The sequence below is a fragment of the Spea bombifrons genome, chromosome 12 (genome assembly GCF_027358695.1).
Source record: "Spea bombifrons isolate aSpeBom1 chromosome 12, aSpeBom1.2.pri, whole genome shotgun sequence".
In the NCBI taxonomy this organism is placed as follows: domain Eukaryota; kingdom Metazoa; phylum Chordata; class Amphibia; order Anura; family Pelobatidae; genus Spea; species Spea bombifrons.
In genome coordinates this window covers 33,328,687-33,340,747 of record NC_071098.1, presented here as the reverse complement: position 1 = coordinate 33,340,747, position 12,061 = coordinate 33,328,687, and the positions used below count along the sequence as shown (strand labels likewise).

Below are 12,061 nucleotides of genomic sequence, written 5' to 3'. Positions count from 1 at the left end.
TCCAGTAAACATGCAATTCCCATATCAGCCACAGGGTGTCACTAGAACACCAGAGTGCAGAGCGGGGCAGCGGCGCCGGGATTACGGCCAGACCCATGAAGCTGCCCGGCGGGCAATTGGCTTCCCCAGTGTGTTCTATTAGACTCATAACACCCGCCTGTCTCTGAGTTTTATTAAGTCATCGTGACATTCACCTGTTTCACAGGACAATAACATGGTGGTGGAGGGGAGTGCGCTGTACAAAACCAGCGTGACCCTCAGTGCCCACTAATTCACACGGCTCCATCGACAACATACAAAAATATATAGATATATATCACCCGCACGGAACAATAGATTACTGTAAAGACACTCCAGTGGTGAGAATGGGGGTACAAATCTAGTGGTGAGACGCTGGGGTACCGCTCCGTACTTCAGAATAACATCTCTTAAACCTGGATTCCTTTTACTTCTCGAAAGACCCCAAACCCAGTAACCCCTGAATCCCCGGATTGTCCTTATTACAGTATGAATACACCAAACGCCCCGCTGTGCTGAGGCGCAATCCGCAGTCACTATGGAGCGCAGCATACCGGATGTCACTCACTACAAGGCATCACGTAACAGGCACTAAGACATCGAGACGTTCTCAGGAAAACAGAACAGCTTCTCACGCAAACACACGCTTTCCAAAGAATAAGGCTTCGGCTCAGGACAATTCTACTGTTAACGACAAAGCGTATTGCGGCAGGTGGACCCTTCCACGTAAATGCTGGTCTGGACTGAAGGTGTCTATATCACGGGACAGATATAGTCGGGGATGCTTCTCGGAAAGTTTTGAGTTTTTTTTTCTGTATGAATGAATCTCCAGCCTTTCGGAATGAGATCTTCCCTTGAAGCGAGATTAAGGATGTCTCGATTACTCCATAACAGCCCAGACTGTCTCCTGCACCATACATTCTTTTTGCTCGGTAAAATCCTTGTGTCACTTGCATGACGATGACACGAGTGGAGCTGTGTGTTATTTGCACACAGGGGCCGAGGTGAGGGGTAGATGGGATCCCAAAGTATGGTGGTCAGGCAAGGCTTTAATGGCCACAAACTGTGCAGCGTGACTCAGAACCCAAAGACCCATGGCCTCCTGGTTCCTTGATGTTCCTCGGGAAGTGTCTCAGCTGCGTCTTAGTTATAAAACACCTCGTCCTCGGACATGGAGCTGCTATCCACGTAGTGCAGGGAGGTGTTGAGCCGCAGTTTGTAGCATTCTGGAGCCGGGTCTCCTTCACCAGCTGTCGGGGCTTTGGAATTATCAGAACTGCTGCTTCTGGCTGCTTTGGGTAACGGGCACTGGCCTGGGGCCCCCTCAGCCAGATCCCACCTCTCCGCAGGCAGCAGCTGAGGGGCCACGGCCAAGGACAAAGCTGAAGAGTAAGACAGGCCGGGAAGGCTTCCTCCGAGATCGGAGCCGCAGGCATCGCGAGCGTAACTCAGCAGCCTCCCCTGGAGGTAAAGGTTCTCCAGATCTGCACAGAAAAGGCACAGGTTATAAGGGCATTTAAAAGCTCCCCGGGGACAGGGCTACTACAGGGCAAGTGCAATGGAGATCCCCAAACCCCCTCCCCTTTTACTAGCGCTGTAGAGCTGGCCAATAAAGTATATTAACAGTAAATGTGGTGTTACAGGGCAGACTGACAGGGTGACTGGCACTCATTAGAGCTCTCCCCCTCCTGCCACTCTGTCTTTGGCGCAGCGCTACGTGCCGTGACGGCGTGATTGGTGGAGACTGAGCGCTGGGGGGATGTGATGTTTAATTTCATGACGTCACTTCCCCCAGCGCTCTGTAGTCTGGCAGCATCCGCAGACCGACCGGCCGGCCTGTGCAAGCTCGCTGTCTGTGGACTCGGAGGAAAAAGCCTTATGTCCCAACTCCTGCCTGCACTGATAAAAGTGAACTGAGGTAGGTGCACATTATGGTTCTGTGATAGGAAATATTGGAGGGAAGGTAGATGTTCATTATGTTTCTGTGACAGGAAATATTGGGGGGGGTAGGTGTACATTATGTTTCTGTGATAGGAAATATTGGAGGGAAGGTAGATGTTCATTATGTTTCTGTGACAGGAAATATTGGGGGGAGGGAAAGTTGGTGCACATTATGTTTCTGTGACAGGAAATATTGGAGGGAAGGTAGGTGTACATTATGTTTCTGTGACAGGAAATATTGGGGAGGGAAGGTTGGTGCACATTATGTTTCTGTGACAGGAAATATTGGGGAGGGAAGGTAGGTGTACATTATGTTTCTGTGACAGGAAATATTGGGGGGGTAGATGCACATTATGTTTCTGTGACAGAAAATATTGGGGGGGGGTAGGTGTACATTATGTTTCTGTGACAGGAAATATTGGGGGGGTTAGGTGCACATTATGTTTCTGTGACAGGAAAAATTGGATGGAAGGTAGGTGTACATTATGTTTCTGTGACAGGAAATATTGGGGGGGAGGTAGGTGTACATTAAGTTTCTGTGACAGGAAATATTGGGGGGTAGGTGTACATTATGTTTCTGTGACAGGAAATATTGGGGGGGGAGGTAGGTGTACATTATGTTTCTGTGACAGGAAATATTGGGGGGGAGGTAGGTGTACATTATGTTTCTGTGACAGGAAATATTGGGGGGGTAGGTGTACATTATGTTTCTGTGACAGGAAATATTTTGGGGGGGTAAGTGCACATTATGTTTCTGTGATGTCACGCATATATAAATATGATGCAAATTAGCATGGCCGGTATTTTTTTGCAAGAAAGGTGGCAACCCTATATGAAACCTATAGAATTCTGTGAAACCATTATTCTTAAAATAACCCACCAGTGACGGTGTTTCTGCCAATCCCTGCAGTTAATCCCCCTCTGTCGGTTGATGGATGGTTCTGCTGCCCGGTATCACCGGTGTGTCCCAGATATTGGCACCCTGTCCCCAGCCATACAGCACAGAAATAGCGCCCGTCACACGCAGATCTGGGTTGTTTCCATTAATCAGACCCAGGAATAGATGCAGCTCTGGTTTCTAAGAGGGAGCCCGATGCACTGATATTTCTCCCCCAGGGGGTGGCATTAAGACACTAACAGATGGGTCTCCTGTAACTAGTTCTCATTCTCCCTGAGTTCCCAAACTTTCTTTGACGGCTGGGTTATTGCCGAGGATGTAAATCATGCGCATGATGGATTCATCTGGCAGGACACAGTCACTAATGGGGCTGTGGGATGCTTAACTCTTTTCTCTCTCCTAAAGCAACCACCATACCTAGAGGCAAACAATGTGCCAGTCCAGTGATTAGCTCTGCCACCAATAATCTCCCTGAACTGCAGAGGTATGGGGTATTTAGGGCAAGTAGGTATCCATGGAACGAATAGCATATACGCTAACGTCAACTCAACTGGAACCCCATCTTTGCTTTGTGTCTAAATGGAAGGTCCACAAGGTGACCTGTTCCCAGAGTCAAGGTGGAACTGAGCTTCAACTTAACAAAATCAGATTCTTAATAAATTGAGTACTCTGGCCATTAACTCAACGTTAACTTGCCAGCTGTTGGCTGAAGCTCAACGGGAAACTTGAAATTGTTGCTGTGTGAGTCTGCTCCTTCCTTCTCATCTCACAGACTCACCTTGATATTGGCGGATGTCCTGGGAACCCAGCCCATAATGCATTTCTTCATCATCCAGAGAAGACCAAGCACTTAACGTTGCTTCCGTGATCGCGAATTGCTCAGCCACCCCTGTGCAAAGAAACATAAAATCACCTGATGGGTTAACGAGCAATACCCTGAATGACAGCAGGAGTCACCGTGGTCTTAACAAACCTGCAGCAAATCGTGCCTCCTTCAATTCATCTGTGAGGTCCGAGTAATTCTCATCATCAGTCAAGGAGGGATCCCATCCAGACTGGGGAGCACTCCACCCCTTCCATTCAATAAGGTGGGCAACTCGTCCCCGCGCCATTGCAGTTGGTTTGGTGATGTGATCTTTAATGGTCTGCACTAGACCTGTGAGGACAGAATGACATCAGGATGCTGGTCTCGATGTGTATTATAACCCCAAAAGTCAGCACGGATCTGGACATGAAGAGACCTGAAGCTCTTTAAATGTTGGAGAGTGGATCATTTATCATGGAACCCAGTTTAAAGATTAAGCCCTAACCCGTCACAGTACCGAGTCCATGCTCATCCCTTGGGGGCCCAGTTGAAACTTACTCCTTCCTGAGCTCTGATGCAATGGTGGGATCTCAGCTCTATGAAAAGCTTCAGGTTTAATTGCCCGTTAATCAGACGGACGCATTATCTGTGCTGAGTGGGGCTGTTTAATCAGAGCGTGTTTACCTATGCGTTTGACAGTAGATAAGGCAGTTGACTGCTCCGCGTCGTGCCGGGGTTAACAGTCGACAAAAGGCTATTTGCAGGGGGCACCCGGGGAAATGAGAGCTTTAATAGTCCGGTTCATGGTGTTTCCACAGTAACACGGAGCGAGATAATCTCCAGACCTTGGCTAATTAGGGCGACGCACGCAAGTGAGAATCTCTCTCATTACTTCACCAGCCAGTCAGCTTTTAACGCGCAGCCCAGCCGAATTTACACCCCGGGGGGCAAACGGGGACAACCGACAAGAGGGAAGCATATATGGCTAACTGAGAGATCTGGGGAACCTGTCTCGGAATCAGAGGTCTGGGGACACCTCTCTCGGAATCAGAGGTCTGGGGAACCTGTCTCGGAATCAGAGGTCTGGGGAACCTGTCTCGGAATCAGAGGTCTGGGAACACCTGTCTCAGAATCAGAGGTCTGGAAACAACTGTCTCGGAATCAGAGGTCTGGGGGCACCTGTCTCGGAATCAGAGGTCTGGGGACACCTCTCTCTGAATCAGAGGTCTGGGGACACCTCTCTCGGAATCAGAGGTCTGGGGAACCTGTCTCGGAATCAGAGGTCTGGAAACACCTGTCTCAGAATCAGAGGTCTAGGAACAACTGTCTCGGAATCAGAGGTCTGGGGGCACCTGTCTCGGAATCAGAGGTCTGGGAACACCTCTCTCTGAATCAGAGGTCTAGGAACAACTGTCTCGGAATCAGAGGTCTGGGAACACCTGTCTCGGAATCAGAGGTCTGAGGTCCCCACTGCTAAAACCCACGTCTTTGCAATAACATGCGAGTGCATGCGAGTTCATCTCGCATTTTCATAGTTATGGAACTTCCTGTTAACTAAGGAGCTAAATGTGGGGGAGATTGGGGCACCTACCACTCACAGAGAGAACGGTGGGTAACTACCACATTGAGTCATAGGAGTTACCCCCAATGGATTGTGATTTCTTAGAGAGCCACTGGCTTTATGGTTATTTTTACCACAGATCACGCCTTACGAATCCCTCACGGTCACAGGGACTTCTTACCAATCAGCGAGGAGGTGGCCAGCTCCGTGATGTCATAGTTGCTGGAATTGGGTTTGGACTCACACATGAAACCGTTGGGTGACTTGAGGCATTCCTGGGGATAAACATGAATATAAACAGTTTGCCAGGATGGGCCGACATAAAACATACAACCCGGGGCTTCTACAGCCATAATTCTACCCCCCACTAAGGGGGCAATTAACAGATCAAAAGGTCGTTTACACATAGAGGAAAAGACACAGGGTAAAATGGATAGAGCTTTAAAACAACCTGTTCCTTAGAATTTTTTTGTTGGGTTCAGGAAATGTAAATCACGTGTGTTCTGTGTACCTTGACTCCCCAGCCGATAAATCACTCTGCAGTGTGAGTGTGCAGTGCGGTATCACCGTGTAATGCCCCAGGCGCAGCAGCTGTTCCCTAGAGTAAGCGACTAGGTAGCGAGAGGGCTTTATTTTCTGGGAACATTTGTGGGTTACATACCTTTCCAAGGTCATTGTCCCCCTCTTCCTCTTCTGGGGTTTCTGTGGGTGCAGTGCCTCCTGCGGGCTGGGGTATCTCTGGTGTGGGGACGGTGGGCTTTGTGCTATTGTTGGTTGAGTGGAGATCTTTGTGACCACCGAGGAAAAATTCTATAATGGAAAAGAAAGGAACAGTAAGTGTTCGCCAGGACAGAGGCCGGAGAACCTGATAGTGAATGTGCACTAGAACAGACGCCAGAGAACCTGATAGTGAGTGTTCCCCAGAACAGACGCCAGAGAACCTGATAGTGAGTGTTCCCCAGAACAGACGCCAGAGAACCTGATAGTGAGTGTTCGCCAGGACAGAGGCCGGAGAACCTGATAGTGAGTGTGCACTAGAACGGAGGCCAGAGAACCTGATAGTGAGTGTTCCCCAGAACAGACGCCAGAGAACCTGATAGTGAGTGTTCCCCAGAACAGACGCCAGAGAACCTGATAGTGAGTGTTCTCCAGGACAGAGGCCGGAGAACCTGATAGTGAGTGTTCCCCAGGACAGAGGCCGGAGAACCTGATATTGAGTGTGCACTAGAACGGAGGCCGGAGAACCTGATAGTGAGTGTTTCCCATAACAGACGCCAGAGAACCTGATAGTGAGTGTTCTCCAGGACAGAGGCCGGAGAACCTGATAGTGAGTGTTCCCCAGGACAGAGGCCGGAGAACCTGATAGTGAGTGTTCCCCAGAACAGATGCCAGAGAACCTGATAGTGAGTGTTCCCCAGGACAGAGGCCGGAGAACTTCATAGTGTGCCAGCACCTTGGCACCATTTCAATGCTCTGCATGCACAGTGAGAATGCTCTGCAGTTTCTGGACTCTTCCAAGTCAAACGCAGAGACACACGCAGGAGGTTGCGCAGGCCTGAGCGTAACCATGGCAACTAAAACACGCACGTCTGCTGGAAAACAAGCCAGTTAATGTGCAGGGACATGTCATGCATACGACATGCAAACATCATGCAGATAGACGCCGTGTGTGGACAGACAGGTGGAGCGTGCGGGATCCTCCGCTGTCTCGATGAGAAAAATCTAGAACTCTAATGAATTGTGCCCAGAAAACCCCTTCTGAGCCAAATACAGATATACCCAAGACACAGCTGTGTGTAAATATGGGGCAATTAGTGAGTGTGACGGGGGAAGGCATGTGAGACGGATATACTGCCCCAACTATTTACCTCCCTCAAATATTTATACCACGCAGAATATATACTGCCCCAAATATTTACCACCCCCCAGAACATTTACTGCCCAGAGTATAAATGTGTTTATCTCTAAACATAGAACTGAGCTGGGACTTGACCTGTGGGCTTGCAATCTAGCAAATCCATCCCCAGAGGACATGTGAGGGCTCAGCAGGGTAACTGTTGGGGCATTTTAGCTATAAGGTGAGAAAAAGAAGGAAAGAAATGGCATAGAATGAGATAAATATCCGTATTTAGTGATAATCTAATACAGGCAGCTCCTGTTAAACTGTCTTCATGGCTTTAAAGGGGGTAATTAAGGGGGGAAATGTTTTGAACCCGAGGACCCTCAGAATGAACCCCAGAGGACATGTCGGCGGATGCAGCCAGCGCCGCGCAGTCCATGCTCATTATATTCACTCTCTGTATTCATCTTTTGAACATTTGGTCATTGTGCCACTCGGTTCTCTGATCGATGTTGCCATGGGAACGACATAATGAAAGTGCGGCCTCCGGCATAAGAGCCAAATACCCCCTGAGAAATTAAGTGAATTCGCCACGTCATATCGAGCAGCAGATCCTGTGACTGCAGGGACCTTCCTTCCTGACAGAGGGGCAAATTCCAGGAATACACCTACCCCAAGAGTGTCCAACTCTTCTTTCTCCCTCTATTTCTTATTTTGTTTCTTCTCTCTCTCTCTCTCTCTCTCTCTCTCGCTCTCTCTTTCCCTTTGTTACTTTCCCTATTCCTCTCTCTTTTTCTCTCTTCTTATTTTCCTTTCTTTCTTTCTCTTTCTTTCTTTCTTTCTTTCTTTCTTTCTTTCTTTCTTTCTCTCTCTCTCTCTCTCTCGTTTTCATACTTTCTTTCTTTCGTCCTTTCTCTCTTAACCTTTTCTCCTCTTTCCTTCTTCTGTCTTTTATCTCTTTCATTTTTCTCTTATTTTTCTTCTTTTCGCTTCCCCTTTTCTTTCTTTCCCTCTTTCTTCCCTCTCTCTCTCTGTTCCGACCTTCTGTTCTTTCTTTCTCTTTCCCGTTTTCATACATTCTTTCTTCCTTTCACTTTTTCTCTCTCATGCTTTTATTATTTATCTCTTTCTTTCTATCTCTCTCTCACTATCTCTCTCTTTCATACTTTCTCTCTTTGCCTCTTCTTTTTCTTTCTCTCATTCGTCATTTCTCTCTTTCTCGCTGTCTGTCTCTTTCTCTCTTGCTTTCTTCCTTTCTTTCTCTCTGTCTTTCCACTTTCTTTCTCTCTTTATTTCTCTTCCCCTAATATCTAGGTTTGCCGGACAGATCATTCCAATAGTATCCAATACTGTATGGAATCTTTGCTGAAATCAGCGGTTCTTTTAATAAGTTTATTAGACAGATCTCTTCACTTCTACAATTAGAACAGTTTTGAGATGTAATATTTATCTTTGTGGCGTTTCTGAAATGGGAAAATAACGAAGCGATTCCGTGGCGGGAGGAGGCCAGCAGACGCCACATTAAATGTAACACAATTTGCCCTGAAGATGCTGCGTAATGAGAATAAAGAGAATAAAAGAAAAGGGTTACATCTGGTTATTTAGAGAATAAGAACGGAGATGATTTATAGGAAGAGCGGTGGCACGAGCCAAGAAGAAAGGTATTACAAAAACAACACAACGAGCCAAGACAAAGCAAAAACAGCCTAATTAGTGAGGAAAATGGGGAAAAAACATGTTTCGATGCATCCGCGGAATCTGGAGAACCAGAGAGATTCCTGCGAGTGATCAGGAACTTAATCAGGAAGAACTTTTCATTACAGAGAAGATAAGTTGAGGATTCTTATGGAATCTCTCCAAATTCAAAGGGGATAATTCCAGATAACGCGACCCCCTGACAGTATGTCGAGAGGTTAGACTTCGCGTGCCAAATAACGCGGCCCCCTGACAGTATGGCGAGAGGTTAGACTTCCACATGCCAGATAACGCGGCCCTCTGACAATATGGCGAGAGGTTAGACTTCCGCTTACCAGAAAAAGCAAAAAAGCTTAAAGAGTTGGAATCATGGTAATAATAATAACGATAAAAGTGATAATAGTGATAATCAACTCCTGATGTGTCTGTATTAATGTATATTTGTTATGTGTTAACTGCCCCATTGAAATTGTACAACGCTGTGTAATTTGTGGGTGCTGAATAAATAAAAGGTAATAATATTAATAGTAGTGATAGTAGAGATAATAGTGAGAATAGTGATAATAGCGAGGAGAGTGAGACTAGCGACGAGAGTGAGAGTAGTGATGAGAGTGAGAGTAGTGATGAGAGTGAGAGTAGTGATGAGAGTGAGAGTAGTGATGAGAGTGATAACAGTAATATTTCTGCTTCACCTACGCACGTAGAATGGACACTTTAATTGTTAATAAACCTGTCTCTGACTGTGTGCGAGGCGCGGTGGCCCCTGTCTCGGGACGCAGAGCCTCTGCTTGTGATTTTCCTACCAGCCGTGTCCTCCGACTCCCCACACAGAGAGATCCATTGCGAAAACTTTTAATAATCTTTCTGTCCCCATACATTCCTAAATAACTATTCATCCAATCCATAGATCAGGACTCATAAATAGTGGCTGGTATCACATATTAGCCTAACTCTGGCAGCCTGTGGTGGATGCAAGCATCTTTCAACAGGCAGAGCTGGTACCAATTAAAGGCATTATAATCTGTTCTTCTATTTACAAGGGGAGTGAAAGCCTGGTGCCGGTTTGTAGTGTAACCCCCTTTGCGGGTGCTTCCAATCAATGGATCAAGAAACTACCGCCCCCCCCCCCCGGGTGACCCTGGGGCAGAGGCTGTTAGGTAGAACAGTGGAATCCGGGCTCCCAATAACCCCATATTGGTTAAAATCTGCCGGTGTCAGTGAGTCCCCGCAAACTAGTCACAGAGCCGACGCTTAGACAAATGACCTTAGGAATGACCCCTACGCACGGGGCCCTGTGTGTCACCGGCAGATCACCGGCAGCCCCTCCGGTTTTACACAGGAGCAGAATCCCCGGTAAAAAAACCATTTCTTTAAACGTCTTCCTGTAAAAATTATTTCTGATGCACGAACCGGGACCCCGGAGATTATTGGCACCGTTATAAGTAACTTTAACGCTTCACGGACCACCGCCACAAATTAAACTCCCACGTTATTCCAATTAACTGCCGTTTCCAAAGCTCCGAGCAGGATCTATTTACAAAGAGACTTAGGAGGCTAATTAATCCACTTTGTGGAGCTGGTGCCCACCACTGACATTGAAAGCCCCCATTTAATTTCCTCTCTATAGAAACGCGCCGGGCTCGCTCCGCTCCCAACAAATAGGCATTAACCCTGCGAGTCCTGGGGGGTTTGCAATGAATGAGCGGATTGTTAAGTGGCCCCCCGGCACTCAGACCATTCATCAATATTCAACTTTGCCCTCTGTCTCTCCCAACTTACCTTTAGAAATGCAGGAGCCCATCTCTATCGGCAGACGGCCCCGTGCCATGAAAATCCTCCAGGATAACGAGCCCCCCGGGATCTGCCTTCACCTGAGAAGCCTCTTCTCTGATAACCTAAATCCCAACATGGTTACTGCATGATTGGGGGTCTCAGAACGCCCGCCTGTCTCCCAGCGTGGCACTGAGACTGGCACCCGGCAGGACTTGGTGGGACACACGGGGCTTGTGGCTGCTATGCAGGGGGCTGACGTACATGGTCGAGGCAGCGAGAGGACGTCCGTATATTTAGGCTCTGTTGGAAGTAATGAGACCTGCGGACGAGAGGGAGGATTGTCTCGTTGGATGCTGCAGTTGCCGAGAGACTCTCATAGAGACTGCTGGATGTCACCACCCCCCTCCATCCTTCCCGTCTCTGGGAGGTGTCTCTAAGGATCGGCCGACATCTAACTAGGGATGAGAGGCTCCAGCGCTCTCCTTTATTCCAGTAGGTGTAGGAAGCAGCCGTTGTTAATGCCCAGCCGCGGGGGTTTAACACTGTGTGTGCCAAAAAGAGGGGACTTGCTACTGATCGGTGGCAGCAACAGGCTGCTACGGCGCCACATCCTGGCAGAGCAGAGGACGAGAGCATGAAATTAACGGGAGAAACGGGTATAATGGAGACTTTCTAAGCAGGCAACACTCCTGAAACACCCCAAAGACTGCCCCCCCACCTCATTCATTCTGCCCTATCTGCCCTCCAGGCAACTATTCTGAGGACGGACACCTAGGAGAATGTGTCTGGCATGGGGCTCGAGGCTTATCAACAACGGAGCGGCCATCACATTGGTTCGGTCTGGCAATGGATGGCATTTTTGGGGCAGAGCTGGCGTGATATTCATTCCCTCTAACGATGAGACAGTTGGTTGGGTTTGTTGGCCGGGTTCGGCTCGGATGACTGTTGCTCGTGGGGCGAGACTGGCAGCAGACAGGACACGTGGGAAAAGCTGGCAAGAGGAAGAGGTGGCACTGCTGGCGGAACTTCATTAACGGTACGAGTAAATCATGGAGGGGGCCGGCAAGACCCTGACTCATAACCGCTGCCTCCCGAGCAGCGCCGGTGACTCAGCTGCCACCTGCTGCCGAATGAAGGCTTAAAACCCAGACTCAGGATTTAACTGCCCGCCTTGGAGGCCACCCATCCAGGGAAATATAGCCTGGGTTCTTTTCACTTAAACAGATCCCTTAAAAGAAAGAAACACGTTAGTCGAGGTTACTAACACCTCCACAATATCACTTATACAGTTCTACTGAAGGTGTCAGACTAACAGGTCCGCGTTCACCTGCACCTGGAAACCCCTATAATTGTACTTATTTTAAACCAGCCAGCAGTCCTGTTAAACACAGGAGGGGGAACACACGTCATGTTTAATTTGGGGCATATAGGTAAAGTAGGTGTTTTGTAAGCAGTGTTTTAGATAAGCGAATGGTTAATTTTGGCGACAAAAAGAAATGGAAGTTTCTATAAAATGGGATAATAAAGGAT

General features: G+C 48.1%; 1 protein-coding gene across 1 annotated transcript; it reads right to left on the bottom strand.

Annotated features, from left to right (window-relative positions):
* Window positions 1-971: 971 nt before the first annotated feature.
* FAM131C (family with sequence similarity 131 member C) lies at window positions 972-10,924 on the bottom strand. Its single transcript, XM_053452190.1, has 6 exons — window positions 10,538-10,924; window positions 5,885-6,033; window positions 5,405-5,498; window positions 3,831-4,013; window positions 3,636-3,746; window positions 972-1,502 (listed from the first exon to the last, which is right to left on the bottom strand). Exons 1-6 carry the CDS (start codon window positions 10,584-10,586, stop codon window positions 1,162-1,164), a joined length of 927 nt encoding a protein of 308 aa, XP_053308165.1. The 5' UTR covers window positions 10,587-10,924; the 3' UTR covers window positions 972-1,161.
* Window positions 10,925-12,061: the final 1,137 nt, after the last annotated feature.

Bases quoted from the DNA above. Each gene is read 5' to 3' on its own strand.
- FAM131C (XM_053452190.1), bottom strand. From the start codon at position 10,586: ATGGCACGGGGCCGTCTGCCGATAGAGATGGGCTCCTGCATTTCTAAA. The intron at 5,499-5,884 runs GTATGTAACCCA...GTTTATCCCCAG, and splicing joins GGGACAATGACCTTGGAAAG to GAATGCCTCAAGTCACCCAA. The intron at 3,747-3,830 runs GTTTGTTAAGAC...TTCTTTGCACAG, and splicing joins GGAGGCACGATTTGCTGCAG to GGGTGGCTGAGCAATTCGCG.